General features: G+C 36.3%; 4 protein-coding genes across 4 annotated transcripts; 2 read left to right on the top strand and 2 right to left on the bottom strand.

Moving 5' to 3' along the window:
• Positions 1-452: 452 nt before the first annotated feature.
• Positions 453-2,841, bottom strand: LOC127160980 (proteasome subunit beta type-8). Its single transcript, XM_051103628.1, has 6 exons — positions 2,638-2,841; positions 2,351-2,495; positions 2,152-2,263; positions 1,884-2,013; positions 814-1,018; positions 453-706 (listed from the first exon to the last, which is right to left on the bottom strand). The coding sequence occupies exons 1-6, from the start codon at positions 2,785-2,787 to the stop codon at positions 618-620; spliced, it is 831 nt and encodes a 276-aa protein (XP_050959585.1). The 5' UTR covers positions 2,788-2,841; the 3' UTR covers positions 453-617.
• A 585-nt stretch (positions 2,842-3,426) lies between these two features.
• LOC127160981 (proteasome subunit beta type-7-like) lies at positions 3,427-8,254 on the bottom strand. Its single transcript, XM_051103629.1, has 8 exons — positions 8,067-8,254; positions 7,131-7,215; positions 6,952-7,049; positions 5,960-6,100; positions 4,187-4,302; positions 4,040-4,098; positions 3,803-3,954; positions 3,427-3,674 (listed from the first exon to the last, which is right to left on the bottom strand). The coding sequence occupies exons 1-8, from the start codon at positions 8,123-8,125 to the stop codon at positions 3,563-3,565; spliced, it is 822 nt and encodes a 273-aa protein (XP_050959586.1). The 5' UTR covers positions 8,126-8,254; the 3' UTR covers positions 3,427-3,562.
• A 38-nt stretch (positions 8,255-8,292) lies between these two features.
• LOC127160982 (proteasome subunit beta type-6-B like protein-like) lies at positions 8,293-13,380 on the top strand. Its single transcript, XM_051103630.1, has 6 exons — positions 8,293-8,436; positions 8,556-8,626; positions 10,368-10,499; positions 10,675-10,804; positions 12,634-12,778; positions 12,923-13,380. The coding sequence occupies exons 1-6, from the start codon at positions 8,389-8,391 to the stop codon at positions 13,048-13,050; spliced, it is 654 nt and encodes a 217-aa protein (XP_050959587.1). The 5' UTR covers positions 8,293-8,388; the 3' UTR covers positions 13,051-13,380.
• A 1,899-nt stretch (positions 13,381-15,279) lies between these two features.
• LOC127160983 (proteasome subunit beta type-9-like) lies at positions 15,280-18,835 on the top strand. The gene is made up of 6 exons (XM_051103631.1): positions 15,280-15,494; positions 15,620-15,687; positions 17,036-17,167; positions 17,437-17,566; positions 18,235-18,376; positions 18,658-18,835. The coding sequence occupies exons 1-6, from the start codon at positions 15,447-15,449 to the stop codon at positions 18,789-18,791; spliced, it is 654 nt and encodes a 217-aa protein (XP_050959588.1). The 5' UTR covers positions 15,280-15,446; the 3' UTR covers positions 18,792-18,835.
• The last annotated feature ends 115 nt before the right edge of the window (positions 18,836-18,950 follow it).

Genomic DNA, 18,950 nt, shown 5'->3' with positions numbered 1-18,950 from the left:
TCATACATGTCTCTTTAAATGCAAATGAGCTGCTGCTCCCCACCCCCTTTTCCAGAATAGGGCTGTGCATTTACAGCTCATAAAGTCTCGGTTACATATGTAACCCTCGTAGAGCTGAAGATCTTTGCCCGAACCCGATGAAACCCGACGGGTTTCTATTGGTGAGCAAGTGATGTAATGCTACATTTCTCCAAAACTGTTCTGATGAAGAAACAAACACCTCTACATCTCAGATGGCCTGAGGATGAATATATTTTCAGCAAATTATCATTTTCGTGTGAACTATTCCTTTAATCAATAATATGTCTGTGCCTTGTATCTAGTATGTTCTGTATTTTTTAATTCAGTGTATATACAGCAGATTTGGCTAAATGTTCCACAGATATTCCTTATACATTATGAGGTATAAAATATATTTGATAAAAGGCTTCGGAAGAAAAGATTTGGACAAATGTTTTCACAGTGATTTATTTCATCTTACAGACAGTAATTGCATCGAAAGTATTATTTGTTAACAATCTTTTCATCTGTAACCAGCTACATGTCTGTACTAATAGAAACTCTCTAGTTTAAACAAAAGTTGTCATAGCATTATTTAGTGACAGCTCCAACCTATATTACTTGCGTTCAGAAACATATCTATGATGAAGATCACCAACATCATTCTGGGAAACCTTGATCCAGCCATCTTTTTGCATGTGGTACACTGGAAAGATTAAAAACACAAAGCACAGAAGTAAGGTTTTCACCATGCATGTTCTGATGAACATATTCTGTGGTCAGTGTTTAAACACTGTGTAAGAAGCTACTTACTGTTGACCACCCCTCCAGAATAGGCATCACGGTGTGTGGCATGATAAATGGCTCTCTCTGCTAAGTCGTAAGCCTCAGGTACACTTAGGTCCCACCTATGCCCTGAGTCCATCACACCATAGGCATAGTTGGACCCTGAGCCTGTGGAGAACATATCTCCTGCTAACCTTGTGCCATTGCTGCTCACATAATACAGACCTGGACCCTATAAAACATAAATGCAAACAAAGATGTAGCAGGATTAATGAAAAGCACTTTAAATGGTGTTTTAGGTAGGGTTATCATCACTGCATTCTCCTTTTGTTGAATGAACAGATGTTTTTGACAGACAACGATTTTGTGTTATAAAAATAGAAATGAGTTTTAAACAAGTCTTATTATGCCACTTTTTACAACATGTAATGTCTGTTAAGTCCACAGCCCAAGATACCCCACAGATCGTTGATTATATCACTTTGAAAATGCCTATTTAGAGTGGAAGCAGAAACACACTGTTTTCATACATGTCTCTTTAAATGCAAATGAGCTGCTGCTCCCCACCCCCTTTTCCAGAATAGGGCTGTGCATTTACAGCTCATAAAGTCTCGGTTACATATGTAACCCTCGTAGAGCTGAAGATCTTTGCCCGAACCCGATGAAACCCGACGGGACCCGGCGGGTTCGGTCGGGCTCGGGCTTAATTTATATCATTTTACACGGGCTCGGGCCGGGCTCGGCTTTGCGCTCCGGCTTTGCGCTCCGGCTTTGCACTCCGGCTTGCGCGGTAAATGAGCGGTCATGTGATGCGTTTCGATTAGCGTGACAAAGATGCGAAAATGGATGCTGAGGAGGTGAAATGGAAGCTTGCCTTTTCAATTAAAAGACGACGCTCAGTTGAGTTTAATTCTTTACTGTAAGTTCAAAATTGAATTGCATTCTGTTTGCTACCTCAATTTACTTTTTGTCTATTTAGAACAGTCAGGCTGATGTTCAAACTAACAAAAATGTAAACTTTGGTCTTGTCTATTGCGGAACAGAAAAGGTGAGATTGGAGGTAAATGTTTGAAGATAAAAATGAGAATGGCTCTTACTCTCTCATCCCAGCCACAAACCATAGTGCCCATGGAGAGGCCCATGCCACGATACTCAGCCACCATGTTGGCTAGAAGCTTGGATGCTGCGGCCACACTAATCCGTGTCTTGTTTCTGAGCTTGTAAATCCTTCACAAGATATAATATCAGCCTTAAGATTATTTTTAGTACTTGCAGATTGAATTCATTCAAATTATTTTTATTGCATTAAAAATATACTCCCTTAAACTTTAACAGGAAAAAAGGAATAATCTATATCAAATTTACCGGCACTCTTTGGCCAGTCTTCTCTCCCAATAAACACAGTCTGCTGCATTGCCAGACATTGTCCCAAGGAGATAAGGGTTGATCTCAATGACCTTGTTGAATGTTTTTGTGTCTGCAAATGAAATGAAGAGGGTTAAGTATTCAGCTGCATATGTGAAATGAAATTGCTTGTAAAACTTTTTTAGCTTTAAAAACCCACCTATGTAAGACCCTGCAGATGCTCTGGAGTCCACAGCCACCATCACTCCATGCTGGAACTTGAAAGCTAAGGTGGTCGTTCCATGAAGAAATTCAATTTTGATGTCCGTATCTCCCTCTGTGAGTGGCCCAAGAAACTGCTCCGGCTGTAGAGATTAAAAAAGAGAAGAGCATAAACATCTCAGTACGAACCCATTCAGCTAAATCCATTGTTTTAAGCCAGTTGTCTTTGTTTAAGCCAGGTGTGGAAACTAGGAGTCAACGCGGATGTAGCGCTAGTCGACTTACGTCCATTCCAGTCGGGACGGCCAATTCGTTGGCGTTCAGTCCGAACATGTAATGACTCGGACCGCAGGTGTTCGGCTCAGATTGCCAAGCTGTAGGTGAACAGCATGATTCTTTCAGCTCGGGTGACAAGCATACGTCCATAAGCGCCATAGTTGAACGGTAATTGCTAACGAAATGTAGCGTCACAACATGAGATCAATTGAAAATGAAAGTGATACTTAACTTTGTTGAGGGGGATGGGTGCGTCTTCAGTTGAAAATGTCTGTTTTTACATAAAAACAATTTCATGAATTTATCGATTTAAGACTTTGCTCTTAGTAAGAAGCAAATCATGTCAATTTTACGTCTTGTTTTTTATTCTTATAAATCCACTCAATAAAAGACAAAATATTTGCGTAAATAATAAAACAAATAAACAGTTTAGAGCAAATGTCATGTCTTTCAAGACAAGATTTTTGCGAGCAAGATTAACTGGTTGACTTTAAATTTAGAACTGAAATAAAGATGTTTTCAGTGATTTATTGTAGAATATTTCAGTAAAAACGCTGCCAGCAGCAAACCCTGATGACATCACCAGTAACTATGTAGTTTTGCTTCCAACAGGTTTAAACTAGGAAGACTGGCAATGGACGGATGTTTCCTTGAATAGCATAATATTGATTTATCCGTAAACTAAAATAACTTCAACCAAATGATTACCTGACAAGTCAGGTTTCTGAGACAGAGAAATAAATATCATAAACATAAATATCATTATTAGAAATAAACAGACACATTCAAAACTGACAAATCACAGTTTATTTGAAAATCAGATATCATGTGACAGCATCTAGTGTCATATTTTCTCCTATCAGTGGACACTTGAAGAGGTTGATAATGGTAATCTATTAAATGTTTCAAAATTAAGTAGCACAGAAAGCAATCATTATGAGGTTTCCATGCTTTGAACACTCTCTTCAATCAATTCCATGTCAAAACGCTGAACTTTTTCTGTGAGTATTGCGGTTGTCCCTGGTTTGTATTTGTAATGTCCCTCCCTGTGGGGAAAACAATGACTGATTGAGCAAGCATTCATGAAATTCTTATATTTTATTTAAGTCAGAAATTCTCATTAAATACACTACCATTGTAAGCTACTACTTCTACAAAACCTATGAACACCCACCTTTTCCCAATGCGTTCTGACTCCTGGTATGGCCTTATGTAATCAACACCGTTTCTTGTAATGACACACAAGTCGATGTTGTGACCGGATCCAAGATCATTCATTATACCGGCATAGATGGCATCCCGAACCAGATGTTTGGCAGACTCCATCTAAAAAACAGTATAATTAACACTCAAAGTACATTAAAAAACATCAGCCATTAATATAATGATATAAATGTTATCCCATACTTACATCCATGTCTGATTTATAGCCGTCTTCTAAAATTCCCATAGCTGGTAGATTTCCAGATCCTGCATTAAAACATTTGTGAGCATGAGGATGAATTCATTTGAATTACTCTCCTCCCAATTATGTTCGTATTAGAAGAAGAAAGCTCACCCATAGCAAGAAATGGCACCTTGTCCATGTCTCCATAAGGTCCAATATCATAGAGGTGACCTCCTGTGCAGTCCACCCCACCCAGCAGCAGGTTAGCTCCAACCTGCCCATGGTATCTGAAGAAAACGTATGGTATGTTTATTTTTCTTCAGCTCTGACAAAAGAGAGGAAACTCCAGTACATAAATTAGTAACAAGATTGCTCAGTGATTGTTTCTTTAAAGGAGTGATTCACTTCCAGAACAAAAACTTACAGATAATGTACTCACTCAAGATGTTAATTTCTTTCTTCAGTTTAAAGAAATTATGTTTTTTTGAGGAAAACTCTGTGTTTTCTGGTTCAAGTCAGTTAGGGTATGTCAAAAAATTTCCATGTCATTTTGTCCTCCAACTTCAAAATCGTTGCTGTTTTAGCTTTTTTTTTTTTTAAAGGGCATTTGATCTTCTTTGCATGTTTACTTTGTAAACACTGGGTTGGTACTTCTGCAACGATGTAGGATGATTTTGAAGTTGGATGAGATGGGAGTTTTTCGACATACCCTAACTGTCTTGAACCAGAATACACCGAGTTCACGCAGACCTAGACAAGACGAGCGTTTGAGGTTAAAAAGTATAAAAATTGTCAATTTTTTAGAAAATAAGCAATTGTTTCACTAGATAAGACCCTTCTTCCTTGGCTGGGATAATTTAGAGCTCATAGAAGCTGCATTTAAATCATTTTGGAAGTTCAAACTCACGGGTACCATTGAAGTCCATTATATAGAGAGAAATCCTGAAATGTTTTCCTCAAGAAACATAATTTCTTTATGACTGAAGAAAGAAAATCTTGAATGACAAGGGGGTGAGTAATTTTTTTTTTTTTAGTATGTAACAGGAAATATGATATTTGAAAAAGATATCACAGTAAACATTAAGGTCTTTCAAATACTTAAGCAAAATAAAAAATTAAAAGTAACAAAATATTTTTTTTAGCTTTTATCTTAAGTGATTTACAGTAATATTTAGCTTTTGTTTATGGTGAAATTTAGTTGTAAAATGCCAAAACATAACACATTCTCCACAGTCTGTGCATGGCATGAATTTACATGACAGACAATGCATATGTAGGCTTACATAGTTTTATGTACTGCAACTAATAATTTAGTGTGTGTGTGTACTAAATGAGCAACTCTCTATTCCTCCACCTCATCCTCTTCTTCCTCGAGTGGGTTTAAATCTGTTCCAATAGTCTAGTATGCAGCATATCAGTCAAACATCGCATGTCTCTTGATGCATTTAAAAACACATGGCACTTAGATCTCAAACTAAATCTACGAATGCACCAAGTGTCTCTCTATATCCCCATATGGAATAGTTCACCACAGTACTGATGACCTTGCATTGTAATTCTGTTCTGTGTGCATCTCTTGATTTTCCACCCAAATCCACATCACATGTAATCACATGTATTTATCTTTTGTCACTTTCTTTAATCATGCAGCTCTAAAATCCTTACTGAAACCATAATATCTTTTTCTTTTATTAAATTAATTTAAATTAAGTTTTGTGCCATACAGTTTTCATGTGTATGTTCCATGCTATTTTCGTGTTGGTTATCACATATGGTTATTTTGTGTATAAACATACTTATCCTTTCCTCTGCAATAATGATATCTTTGTTGTATCTTACTCCCCACATCCATATATTATCTACACTCTATATATGAATATCTATAAATAATAATCAGATCATGTTCCTTTGTTAAAGGCATAAAAAATGTAAATGTGACCGTACCGAAAGAGAGTATCCTGAAGGACGGTGACTGCCATGATGACACGGGGGTTGCGACCACTGTTCATTGAGAAGATGGTGAGATTGGATGAGATAAGTTCAGTAACTTTCTGTGTGTCTGCTGCTGTCCCTGCACCACAGCAACTTTGCATGGAGAAAGGTCAGATGGGATGTAAAGAAACAAAGAAAACGAAAGTCATTAACATACATTATATTCTGTGATGTGTTAAAATTAGAGAATTTGAACATGTTACTGGTTTTGTACTTCATACGTTTTAACCAATCCAATCTCATAAAAATATGTACCTCTGGGTACTTTTTTGCAGCACCGTTTTTACGTACCTTACTGCACTGAGTGGCGCTGAAAACACGGCTAAAACATGGGTTCAATACGTGAACCCTGGCACGTTTTTATTACATTGATATAGGTACGTATTGCTGTGTTTTTATTTACGTTGCTTCAGATACATATTGCGGCGGTTCAGAGTTCAAATATCTGGGGACTGTCGCTAGCTGAATCTTCCTTTTGTGCAGATTTGAACTGTTTTGTCGAACTGTAGTTACATAACTTTTTAACCGCTCAAGTACGCTACTGCGTGAGCCACGGAACACACCTACCACCTATGAAAACCCATATATGAAGCTGGATATGTCATGCTAACATTCAAAACATCAGTTTTCAAATCTCCCAGCATATTAAAATAGTTTTTAAGTCATAATGCAATATTCTTCAAGTAATTGTGCGAAAATTACACTTTATCAAACTCTGTAAATCATACTTTGTGTATAAAGGAATAAAAGGTGTCAGAATTTTACTGCCTTTAGTGTTCATTTCTTTTGGAAACTGCAGTGATATGTACTTATTGGTACGTATTTCGTATCTCGTGAAAAAGTTCCCCTTAGGTACGTTTTTGTCATGAGACCAGGTAGGTTTTAACTTTGTGAAATTAAACATACAAGTTAATAATGCTGAACATCCAACATGCTAAACTCACTAAATGTTTGGAGCCAGGTAGTGAATCTTGGCACACATCTTGTCGGCAACCACTTCACTGGATGTGGCACGAGTATCTGCACCAAGAACCACTCCATCCTGCAAAACAGAGGTCAGATTAAATAAGACCCTGTTTAAATTAATGATGAAGTGTCACTTATTAGTTCAAGTCTGTTTTACCTTAAACACAACTCCAGCGATAGTTGTTCCAGTTTTAGCTGGCTTTGGTTTCTTCCCCTTCACCAAACTGTCCAACGCTGCATTTCTATAAAGAAACACAACTCAGATGTGTCAATTAACTCGCATGATCTTGGGTCAAAGCAAGTCTGCAATGCATATGTCAGCCATTGCATTATGTAAAAGTGGGGGGGGGGGCGGTGGATGACCAAAAAAAAAAAAAATATTGTTGGGTTTGCATTCACTACACAGCTCCACATTTTATTTAGGACAGCCTAACCCAGGGGTCACCAAACTTGGTCCTGGAGAGCTGGTGTCCTGCAGAGTTTAGATCCAGTTTGCCTCAATGCACCTGTCTGGAAGTTTCAAGGTTCTTTGTGGCAAAAGGTTCTTCAGATTATAAAAAGTAAGAAAAGTTAATAGTTCTTTAAAGAACCTTTGACTGAATGGTTCTTTGTGGAACCAAAAAATGTTTTTTTTTCTATGGCATCGCTGTGAAGAACCTTTCAAAGCACCTTTAAGAGTGTAGCCAGTGTAGAGCAACTCTTTCAAGAAAGTCTTGGGTCTGTGTCAAATCAAATGGACGGTCATAATAGCATACATTTTATGTTCACAGGTTGTTCTTGTTAAAGTGACTGATAGCCTAATGGTTTTTATCCTAATGGTTCCTTTCCTTATATTTATCGAAGCTATTTTATCAACTACGGACTGGTTATTGCTGCGCGCAGCCACTTACTTTCTTTTTAAGAGTAGCTAATATATTTTTTAATCTGCTGATAAAAGACAATAACGAACAAGGAAAGTCGGAAATGCTTATTTTAGCGTTGTACAAACTGTTGTCATTGATCGAGCACTGTATGCTGATCCGTCGCTAACATCGAGCTATCACTTTCACACTCACCTGGTGTCACAAAAAATGACGATTTTACCAAGATTTACCTTGACGTGTTTTCGAAGCAGAAGCCTGACTCCGGAATCTCCAAGATATTTGAATACATGGCAAATATATGTGAACGGTTCCGATAGATTTTAGCAATCTGGACACATGAGGTTTAGAAAAGGAGACAAACGATTAAGAGGCGGCAGCTTAGAAAGTGAAACTATAGACCGACCAACCAGTTCACAGAATGTTTGTTTCCGCTCTTTGAGAAGCCTGCGAGTCGTGTGCGTCGTTGTAAAGAGTATTTCAATAGAAAAGTTCATAAACTTTAGCGAAATTTGTTATCCACATTTTCGAATAGAGGTACGAGCTTCCTTAAACATGAACAGGTATTCGTCAGACAGTCGTGTGAAAGGAGTCAGCCTCGGGGTGAGACCATTTTCCTGAAATTCATATTCATTCTGATAATGGCGCAGGACAAAGCGATGACGCGGTTAAAACGATAATTACGCAGAAACATTTATTTATAAATGCATTTTCTTTGACAGACTACAATATTAGCGGTGAAGTTCGCTGGAGGTGTTATTATTGGCTCAGATTCGCGAGCCTCGATGGGTGGGTAAGTTGATAGCATATATGTCACTGTAAGGAGAGGCATCCCACAATTCCACCGTGACCGCAATGGCAGCAGATTGTCCATTGCATTGACAGATTTTAATGACATTTTATTTGTTCAGTAATTTGTTTAAGGGGCACTTGCAGTCAATGACTGCCCCAGAAATAGCTACAGAGCTAAATTTCATTTGCAGTAGTGGAATGGAACACACTGTTAGAACACTCATATCCTCACATAGCACTAGGCTGTTAAAGTCATGTTCTGGATACTATTTACTTCTTACATTGATTACAATAACGGTTTAATACAGTGCATCTGGAAGGTATACACTGTGCTTCAATTTTTCCACATTTTATGTTACAGCCTTATTCCAAAATGGATTAAATTTATTATTTTTCTCAAAATTCTGCAAACAATACCCCATAATGACAATGTGAAAGAAGTTTGTTTAAAATATTTGCAAATTTATAAAAAAAAAAAAAAAATCACATGTACGTAAGTATTCACAGCCTTTGCTCAATACTTTGGCACCAATTACAGCCTCAAGTCTTTTTGAGTATGATGCTACAAGCTTTGCACACCTATTTTTGGGCAGTTTCTCCCATTCTTCTTTACAGTACCTCTCAAGCGCCATGCATCAGGTTGGATGGAAAGCGTCAGTTCACAGCCATTTTCAGATCTGTTCAAGTCTGGAGTCTGGCTGGCCCACTCAAGGACATTCCCAGAGTTGTCCCGTAGCCACTCCTGTGTTATCTTGGCTGTGTGCTTAGGGTCGTTGTCCTGTTGAAAGATGAACCATCACCCCAGTCTGAGGTCCAGGATCAAGGATGTCTCTGTACATTTGCATTCATCTTTCCTTTGATTCTGACTAATCTCCTAGTTCCTGCTGAAAAACATCCCCACAGCATGATGCTGCCACCATCATGCTTCACTGTAGGGATGGTATTTGCCAGGTGATGAGCGGTGCCTGGTTTCCTCCAGACATGATGCTTGGCATTCAAGCCAAAGAGTTCAATCTTTGTTTCATCAGACCAGAGAATTTTGTTTCTCATGATCTGGGAGTCGTTCCTTGGACTTCATGGCTTGGTTTGTGCCCTGACATGTATTGTTCACTGTGGGACCTTATATCGACAGATGTGTGACTTTCCAAATCATGTCCGATCAACTGAATCTACCACAGGTGGACTCCAATCAAGTTGTAGAAACATCTTAAGGATGATCAGTGGAAACAGGATGCAGCTGAGCTCAATTTTGAGTGTCATGGCAAAGGCTGTGAATACTTATGTACATGTGATTTATTTTCATGAATGAAAATAATTAATATAATCCATTTCAGTATAAGGTTGTAACGTAACAAAATGTGGAAAAAATTAAGCGCTGTGAATAGTTTCCAGATGCACTGTAACTACGAAAATAATTCTGAACTTATCCTTAAACCTTAACCCATGTTAACCCACCTTATACCCAGTACTTTCTTAAGTAGGTTCATTGTAAGTACAGGTACTGTAAAGTAAAGAGCAACCCACATAACATTTGAAAAATACATTCCAGTATAATACAAATACAAAAATACGGTAGCACTTTATTTTAGTCATGTTATTCATATACATATTATGTACTTATTTTAGAAATTACAATAGCTAGTTGAAATCAGTTCATTGCTGAGTGATCATTGTTGATAATGTGAATGAATGAACTGAAAGTGACCATGTAAATTATTAAAAGGCATATTCTTTTTGTTCAGGTCTTATGTTTCATCAAAGGTAATTAACAAACTAGTTCAAGTCCACGACAGAATATTTTGCTGCATGTCAGGATCACTCGCTGACGCTCAAGCCATCACGCGTGCAGCCAAATTCCAGCTCGCATTCCACAGGTGATTCTGAAACCTATTTGAAATATGGTTTATTTGCATTTTCAAGTAATAAATGGATAATTGAGTCCCTCATTGTATTATTATTTAATCTTCCGTAATGAATAGTCACTAAAATGAAGAGAACCTTTTTCTCCAGTTGAACAGAAATCGTTTTCTTTCTCTCTGGTACATCCAGTATTCAGATGGATGAGCCTCCTTTGGTGATGGCAGCAGCCTCTATTATGCAGGAGCTGTGCTATCAGCACAGAGAGGAGCTCTCAGCTGGTTTCATCACTGCAGGCTGGGACAGGAAAAAAGGACCACAAGTAGGACTGCTTCCTTTCTGCTATTATTATATTGAAGTATTTTATACTGGTAGCAAATTCTTATTTATTAGTGCTTGCGGGAGCACATACACACTTTTGTCGATGTTATACTTTCAAAAAAGCAAGAAAGGGTTTAGGCTAAAGGCTCATTTACACCAGGAATGATAATTATTCAAACCATTTGAGCATCCGCACCAACAGCTGATAACGTTCTTTTTATTATAAGCTTGCCTTGTAATTTTGTCATCTGCTGCTTTAAATGCTCGATATCCTTAAATCAAGATTGATTCTGATTTGCTGGTGTTTTTATTGGTCATCAGTTTGAGAGAAAATTGTTCTGAAACCGCACTCCTAAAAATGAAGGTTCCAGAAGGGTGTTTTTGCAGTGATGCCGTGGAAGGACCATTTTTATTTCCCCAAAGAACCTTTCAGTGAAAGTTTCCTAAAAGAACCATTTTGAAGAACATTTAAAAAAAACTAAAGAACCTTTTTTGACTATAAAGAACATTTTCTTCATTTGAAAGGTTCCATGGATGTTCAAGGTTCTTCATAGAATCACTGATGCCAATAAAGAACCTTTATTTTTAAGAGTGGAATTACAATTAGATTGTTCCTCTGTGAACTTATGGTCATAGTTGTGGTGTGGACTCCACTATTAGTTATAATTTAGATCGAACTGTGTTTAGGACGTGTCCACAAATTATACAGTAATGTACATACAGAGCTGGGTAGATTACTTACAAATTGTAATTCCGTTACTGATTCCAGATTACATGACAAAAATTGTAGTCAGTAATACATTACACATTTTAGGTACTATAATCAGATTACTTTTAGATTACTTTTGACTTAAATCGTTTATCACATTGATTTAAATAGGATTATCTTGTACCATAATGATTTAAAAACTGCAAAGAGTAAGAAAGTATGTTCCATTCATTGTCATTTACAACATGAAGTGCATTAAACATTATATTATATCAAGGTTTCCCAAACTAGGGTTCGTAAAGGAACTGCAGGGAGTTTAATAAAAAGCTAACAATTAATTAAATCATAAATAAACTAAAATTAAAATAAATCATTTTAAAACCAAATTACTTTTAGGAAAGTCTGCTTTGCAGTTTCTCCCATTCATAAGTATGGGAGTGAACCGTCTTTGTATTTCTATGGTCTTTGTTTTAAAATAACAACTAAAATAAAACACTTACTAAAAAACATTAAATATTTGTATTTACCTGCATGTCTTGTGACAGTTAATCAACATTAAAGAAACCGTGAACATACAAATGTGATACTTAATTATTGAAATATTTATTTTAAAGTCTCAGGGGTACTTAAAGTAAATATTTTTGGTGAATAAGGTTTAGATGACAAAACGTTTTGCAATGCTTGCATTAAATGTAAATTAGAAATAACACGAATATGCATTTTAAAGAATTTGAAAGGCAAAAGCTTTCCAAAGACATAATAATACATGGTTAAAAACCGTACAGAATGATAATTCAAATAAAAATGAATTATGAAATTATGAAAAATTTAAAATGTAACTTACTCTGACAGTACTTACAAGTACTAAAGTACTTACTTTAAGCCCGCTTAAACACTTCGGCCAAAAATAGGAAATATGTCATGCAAGTAGACAATTGTTCAAGTGCAAAAACCTCAAATGTGGGAATTAGGACTGGCCCTAAACCATCTTTCGGCAATTTGCAATGTTCACAAACACTGGGATTGGTCTGTATAATGTTATATATGTATCTGTATAATGTGGTTTCTCTTGTACAGCTCATAACAAGTTCTACTGATGCAGTAACTGTCATTCTCTTTAGGTGTACTCTGTTTCTTTGGGGGGGATGCTTGTGAGTCAGCCCTTCACTATTGGTGGGTCAGGAAGCACATACATATATGGTTATGTGGATGCAAAGTACAAGCCAGGAATGACCAGAGAGGAGTGTCAGACCTTTGCTGTCAATGGTTTGTAATTTATTCCCTGCTCTTTTGCATGCAATCAAAATATATGCTGAATGTCTTTCACCAAATCCAATAATAATTTGATGTGAGGAAACAGACTAAAATGTTTTGGGTGTTTTTTCCCCTTTTTCCCCCCACTTTCTTCAGCACTGGCTCTGGCTATGGGAAGAGACAATGTAAGTGGGGGTGTTGCCCACTTGGCCGTCATTTCGGAAAAAGGTGTTGAGCACGTTGTCGTCCCAGGAGACAAGCTGCCAAAATTTCATGATAAATAGACTGCTGTTATCCATATCAATGGGGTCCTTGATGTTTGATGAAGATAATGATGAACATGCAATAAAAGTTCTAATTACAAATTTTTTTTGTTTCGCATTGTCTGTACATGAACGTCTTGTTATTTTAAAAATCTTAAAACTATTGATAATTCATTAATAATCATAATTGCAGTAAGGGTTTCTTGTGACACTGTGTAGCTAAGTTTTCCCTGATTCATTCAGCATTGACTTGGATTTGTGAAATGAAATGTTCAAATACATGTAAAAGTGACTCCTACAAAGGTTTTAGACAGTGTTGGGGGTAAAGCATTAGGCCTACAAGTAACACAAGTTACAGTTGCAATCGAAATTATTCAACCCCCTTGACCTGCAAGACATTTTGCTGCAGAGAACAAAATTTTGTGAAAACAATTCAACAAAGCCATCAGTACACTAGTAGAGAAAGTTTATTCATACACATTTGAGTAATTTTGAGAACGTAAGTTGATGACTAATGAAAGAAAATGAAATTGGCTCTAAACATTCATGTTCAAAATTATTCAACCCCCAAAAGTAAAATCTGGTGCAGAATCTTTTATTCCTTAAAACCACCAATAAACGCTGTTTGGAAGTGCTTAGAAGCTTCTGTCACCTTTCTACTGCAATCTTGGTCCATTCCTCGCCTGAAAAAGCTTTCAGATCACTGATAATCTCTGGTTTTCACATTGCCACTGCTTTTTTCAAATTCAACCAAATATTTTCAATGAGAATTAAATCTGGAGACTGAACAGGCCACTCAAGAACATTCTATGACTGATCCCTGAACCAAGCGTAAGTAGATTTGGATGTATACTTTGGGATGGCTGTCCTGCAAGAAAGTCCACTGATCATCAGCTTCAGTCTTTGCATCAAAGGCATCACAATTCTTGCCAAAATGGCCTGATACTTCAAAGAATCCAGGATGTCCTTCATACAGTCATGTTTTCCACTTCCTGCTAAAGTAAAACAACCCCATAACATGACTGATCCACCTCAATGTTTGACAGTGGAGATGGTGTTCTTCTGCTAATAAGTTTTGCCTTTTTTGCACCAGACATACTGCTGATCCACAGGTCTAAAACGTTCCAGATTGGTCACATCACTCCATAAATCATTCTTCCAGAACTCCGCAGGTCTATCCAGATGAATTTTAGGATGTTTAAGTCTGTCTTTTTATTCTTCTTGGGCAAGAGTGGTATTCTGCAAGATGCCTCAACATGAATGCCATACTTGTCTTGTGTTCATCTTATACTCTGCATTGAAATGTTTTTCCTCCTTTTGTTGGGTCATATTGCAAGTCTTTGGCTGTACATTGCAGGTTTTTCTCAGTTGCTCTGATCAAACATTTTATGATATTGTGCTTTTTTTGTTCAACTCCCTCAAAGGTTTTCTGGTACAACACACTTCAAACTAAGGAATAAGGCTGCCAGATGCGTCTCTAGGAACTTTTAATGTCTTGGAAATCTTAATGTAGCCTTAGACTTTCTAATAAAATAAGACAATTTCTTCTCTATAGTTTTTGTGAGAGCTCTTTTGACTAATGTGTCATATTAGCGACTCAACTTCAGCACATGCATGGGCTAACCGTATGTATGTCACACCCCAAGCTAATTCTGTTTTTTAATAAAGTTTATAAAGGCTTAATTGTGTTTTAAGACAATTTTGTTCCCTACCATAAAAAATAAGTGACTTAAAATGGCAATGTTGAACAGGGGTTGAATAATTATGACACAGGTGTGATATTAAATAATCCTATAACTCAAAAACATTACATTCTATATTGACATTATAACTTTTAATATGCCATTAAACTGTTGTAGATGCAATTTTTATAAAGTCCTGAATCTTCAGAAAAGCTTGTATTTGTAAAGTACTATCGTCTCTGGGGGGTTGAATAATTTTGATTGCAACTGTATATACCCGAACCCAACCCTACCCCTAAACACAACCCTCACAGAAAACTTTGCAATTTTACAAAACATAATAAAATAAAAAATGAAATAAATAAAAAACACAAGCTGTTAACAATGCTAAAGCTGTACAAAATGCAAAAAACTTCTATTGATATTTTACAGTTGTTAGCATGAATAATATGAATATAAATCATGACTATGTCAGCTTATAGAGAAAGCCAATGGCATATATAGGGTAATATAGGAATGTAGTTTTGCTGAATTTGCCTTCGCTTTCTCCCCCTCTATTTGGCAGGTGAGGACATGAAGGAGGACGCAGATAGGGCATTCAGTCAGTCGCGGTGCGTCATGGGCAATTCGAAAGCGAAAGAGTAACGTGTTCTCTTTCTTCCTCTTCATTAAAAGGCGTAAATACTGTAACATTTTAATCGAAAGTCATATTTTGTGTTAAAACACTTGTTAAAAATGCAAGACGGCAGCGAACATGGCAGCACAAGTGGTCTCAAAATGGGAGTAAGTTTTCAGCTTTTTCATTTTACGATGAACTAACCACAAATGTTTTTTCACCCCACAATGTGATGCTTTTATTAAAGATACATTATCTGGATTCAGTATATCATGTGTGCTTTTCATTTCAGACCACCATTATTGCAGTTGAGTTCGACGGTGGCGTGGTGGTCGGCTCGGATTCACGAGTTTCTGCGGGGTGAGTGTCGTATACAGGAGTGTGTTGTTGATCAATTGGGAAGATTGTGTACAATGCAATTCATGATTCTACTGTAGCTCAAACAGAAAGCGTTTTGTGTTAGTAACGCCTGTGTACGTTTCTTTGTATAAAAAGTAAACGCAGCTCCAATATGGGGTAACTTGTCACAATATCCTCCCATGAAGTGGTGTAAAGCAACTGTGACAGTGTTGTGGCCATCAGAACTTGTAATTGCTAAATTTAACAACATTTAGACCATACTTTACAATAAAACGTACACTGTAATAAATAAATAAATAAATAAATAAATAAATAAATAAATAAATAATCAGTGACATTTACGATAAAATACCGGCAGCTGAGGTTGTCAGAGCGTTACGTAAAAATATGATAGCAACATTTTAGGTTTTTCAGTCTTACCTTAAATTAACAGGTAAAGTGTATTTGATTAACTGATTTAATGATAATATACCAAACCATTGAAGTACTAATATCTGTTTACCTTTGTAATACACTGATAACCACCAAAAATAGTTGGTGATAAAAATGTCACATGAATCTGAAACAAAGCTCATCACAAGCAGCTCTTCCATAAGATATCACTGTAACACACAATACTACAATAATGCAATAAATATTCATTTAACAACATCTAATGTCTGATAAAACCCTAATGTACATATTTGAAAAGAAAAAAACTAAAAGAAGAAACAATCAAATGTGAAGTGTCATGCAGGGAATTCTGGGAATGTCAATTTAAAGTTTTTAACTGTAAATTACAATGACTTGTTCTTTTTCACTTCCAAAAACAGTCATTTTAACTGTACTTTACTGTAAAATTACATTAAATTTAATCACAGTTATGCATCTTATATAGTACAGAAACTTACTGTTAACCAATTAACAGGTTTACTGTAGCATTTTTAGTCTTTTACCATTAAAATCACGTTCATTTTTATAAAGTGTATCTATGAAAATATATAAAACAACTCACCCTGAGGTGACATTTTTTTTTTACAGAATTTTTGACATTTTTGACAACACAGTTAAATGTTTTTGTTTTCTGTTATAGTTGACATTTGCCTAAATTTGTTTCAGTGTGGGTTTTATTGTGTTTGCTTGTTCACGTTTAGAATTTTAAACTAAAATTCAGATATTTTTATTTCCAAACAGTGTAGAAATAAGAAAAAAAAAAATGTAGACATCATAGAGAATTGTGTCCCAGTTCACCAGTTCAGGATGAACTGAGTACCTCCAATGCATTTTCAGTTTGCCTAATCAACATTTTTATTTTTCTGAAAGCTTTTGTTAAAAACTATATACAAGTTTTGCCATTTTTTGTTTTCAGGGCCTCTGTGGTAAACCGAGTGATGAACAAACTCTCCCCGCTCCATGACAAGATCTACTGTGCTTTGTCCGGTTCAGCAGCAGATGCTCAAACCATTGCTGAGATAGTCAACTACCAGTTAGATGTTCACAGGTATTATAATACAATTAATCAATATTGCAATGTATAAATGTACCAATAAGTTACTCTAACATTTTAGACAAATCTTGGCCTGTTAGTTCATATTTTTTGTCCACCAATTAAATTAGTTCAAAAAGAAGCCAAAGCAGAGTAATAGTGTACCAGTGCTATCAGTTGCATAGTCTCTCATATAGAAATGCATTTTACAACATCATACTTAAAATATATAATGAAATAAAATGGGTGGCTTTAATGTCTGCACCATCTCTCTTTATGGTTAGTATTGAGGTGGATGAAGATCCTTTGGTGTGTTCAGCAGCTACTCTGGTGAAGAACATTTCTTACAAGTATAAAGAGGAACTATCGGCTCATCTCATTGTTGCTGGATGGGACAGGAGGGCAGGTGGACAGGTATCTGCAACTAAAATGTGTTTCTGTGTGTAAAGTAACTAACTGTATTCATGTCTAATGAAGGCCCATTCGGAACGGAAATGAAACACATTTTAATATGACACACTCAGGGTTTCTGCGGGTTTTATGAGGGTAAATGTAAGACTTTTTAAAGCCTTTTTTAAGACCAACTAAAAAAATTGAAGGGAAAACAATACAGCAATATGTTCTCTAAGTATAGTTTGAGCTTTACTTTCACTTTTAAATTAACAGCAATTCAGTGTTTAGCAATTGTTTGTTTTTAGTTCATTTCAGTTTTCCCTCTTTTCCTCCCTTCGGTAAAACAGCCGTGCACATTTTACTTTCACTTTCAAATTAGGGACACTGCATTGAGCAGCCACGTTCAGTTTTAATTGTATTGTCTGTTCTCTAACTGAACTAAATGATTTTTATTAAAAAATCAAAACAACAAGTTCTTCTTTGGGTGACTGACAGATGAAGCAGCACATACCGCCATCTACCACGTATTGTTTAAAGAATATTGAGTGACCTAAGCAGAAGAACAGAAATTACACTTTCGCTTCACTTTAAAATGAAACACATGAGGAGACAATCCCTCATGAAAATGAATGCCATGATTTTATGAATTTATTGGTATTGTGTCCTCTGGTTTATTTCCATCTTCCCAGGTCTATGCAACCCTTAACGGGCTATTAACCAGACAGCCGTTTGCAGTGGGTGGCTCTGGAAGTTTCTACATCTATGGCTTTGTGGATGCTGAATACAGATCAGATATGACCAGACAGGAGTGTCAAGAGTTTGTGATTAACAGTGCGTTGCAGCATATTAAACATTTAGTCTTTCTGTTGTTGAATTAAAATGCATTTTTTCCGATCGATAAAGATCATTCTTGGGGGCTAAAACTTTTGGTAATTATGTAGTATGGTAATCATGCTTTACATTTTCAATAATTTATTAAAAACTTATTTTACTTTGAATACAAATACTTCAAACAAATATCAGTATGTTTGTCCGTAATGTTTATCTTAACATTTAATTTAGTACCCGAATTGTGAATCTGTTCTAATTTACAATGTGATTTGTACTTTAAGGTCTGTCACTGGCAATGAGCCGAGACGGTTCCAGTGGAGGTGTGGCCTACGTCGTTACCATTGACAGCGAAGGCGTGGAAGAGAAATGCATTCTGGGAAACCAGCTTCCTACATTCTATGACCCAGATATATAATGATTCCTTTGTATGGTTTATCAATAAAAAGATTCTCTCCATTATTCTTGTGCAATGTTCATCTTTAATATTTGCACCTTGTGATAAGCAAAAATAAAAGAACATATCGGAAATGAAAAAAGTGGGTCATGAAAAATAAATACAGGTGAACATTTATTT

Source organism: Labeo rohita, unplaced genomic scaffold (assembly GCF_022985175.1).
Source record: "Labeo rohita strain BAU-BD-2019 unplaced genomic scaffold, IGBB_LRoh.1.0 scaffold_516, whole genome shotgun sequence".
NCBI classification, from domain to species: domain Eukaryota; kingdom Metazoa; phylum Chordata; class Actinopteri; order Cypriniformes; family Cyprinidae; genus Labeo; species Labeo rohita.
Note: the sequence above shows the minus strand (reverse complement) of the source record. Positions and strands in the feature narration are given on the sequence as shown.

Excerpts from the sequence above, each read along its gene's own strand:
- LOC127160980 (XM_051103628.1), bottom strand. The coding sequence starts at position 2,787 with ATGGCGCTTATGGACGTATGCTTGTCACCCGAGCTGAAAGAATCATGC. Across the intron at positions 2,496-2,637 it reads CCGTCCCGACTGGAATGGAC|CCGGAGCAGTTTCTTGGGCC; the intron begins GTAAGTCGACTA and ends TAATCTCTACAG. Across the intron at positions 2,264-2,350 it reads ATCTGCAGGGTCTTACATAG|ACACAAAAACATTCAACAAG; the intron begins GTGGGTTTTTAA and ends TTTCATTTGCAG.
- LOC127160981 (XM_051103629.1), bottom strand. The coding sequence starts at position 8,125 with ATGTATTCAAATATCTTGGAGATTCCGGAGTCAGGCTTCTGCTTCGAA. Across the intron at positions 4,303-5,959 it reads CTTCAGGATACTCTCTTTCG|ATACCATGGGCAGGTTGGAG; the intron begins GTACGGTCACAT and ends CGTTTTCTTCAG. Across the intron at positions 3,675-3,802 it reads TCAGAACGCATTGGGAAAAG|GGAGGGACATTACAAATACA; the intron begins GTGGGTGTTCAT and ends TTTTCCCCACAG.
- LOC127160982 (XM_051103630.1), top strand. The coding sequence starts at position 8,389 with ATGAACAGGTATTCGTCAGACAGTCGTGTGAAAGGAGTCAGCCTCGGG. Across the intron at positions 8,627-10,367 it reads TCGCGAGCCTCGATGGGTGG|GTCTTATGTTTCATCAAAGG; the intron begins GTAAGTTGATAG and ends CTTTTTGTTCAG. Across the intron at positions 10,500-10,674 it reads TTCCAGCTCGCATTCCACAG|TATTCAGATGGATGAGCCTC; the intron begins GTGATTCTGAAA and ends TGGTACATCCAG.
- LOC127160983 (XM_051103631.1), top strand. The coding sequence starts at position 15,447 with ATGCAAGACGGCAGCGAACATGGCAGCACAAGTGGTCTCAAAATGGGA. Across the intron at positions 15,495-15,619 it reads CAAGTGGTCTCAAAATGGGA|ACCACCATTATTGCAGTTGA; the intron begins GTAAGTTTTCAG and ends TTTTCATTTCAG. Across the intron at positions 15,688-17,035 it reads GATTCACGAGTTTCTGCGGG|GGCCTCTGTGGTAAACCGAG; the intron begins GTGAGTGTCGTA and ends TTTTGTTTTCAG.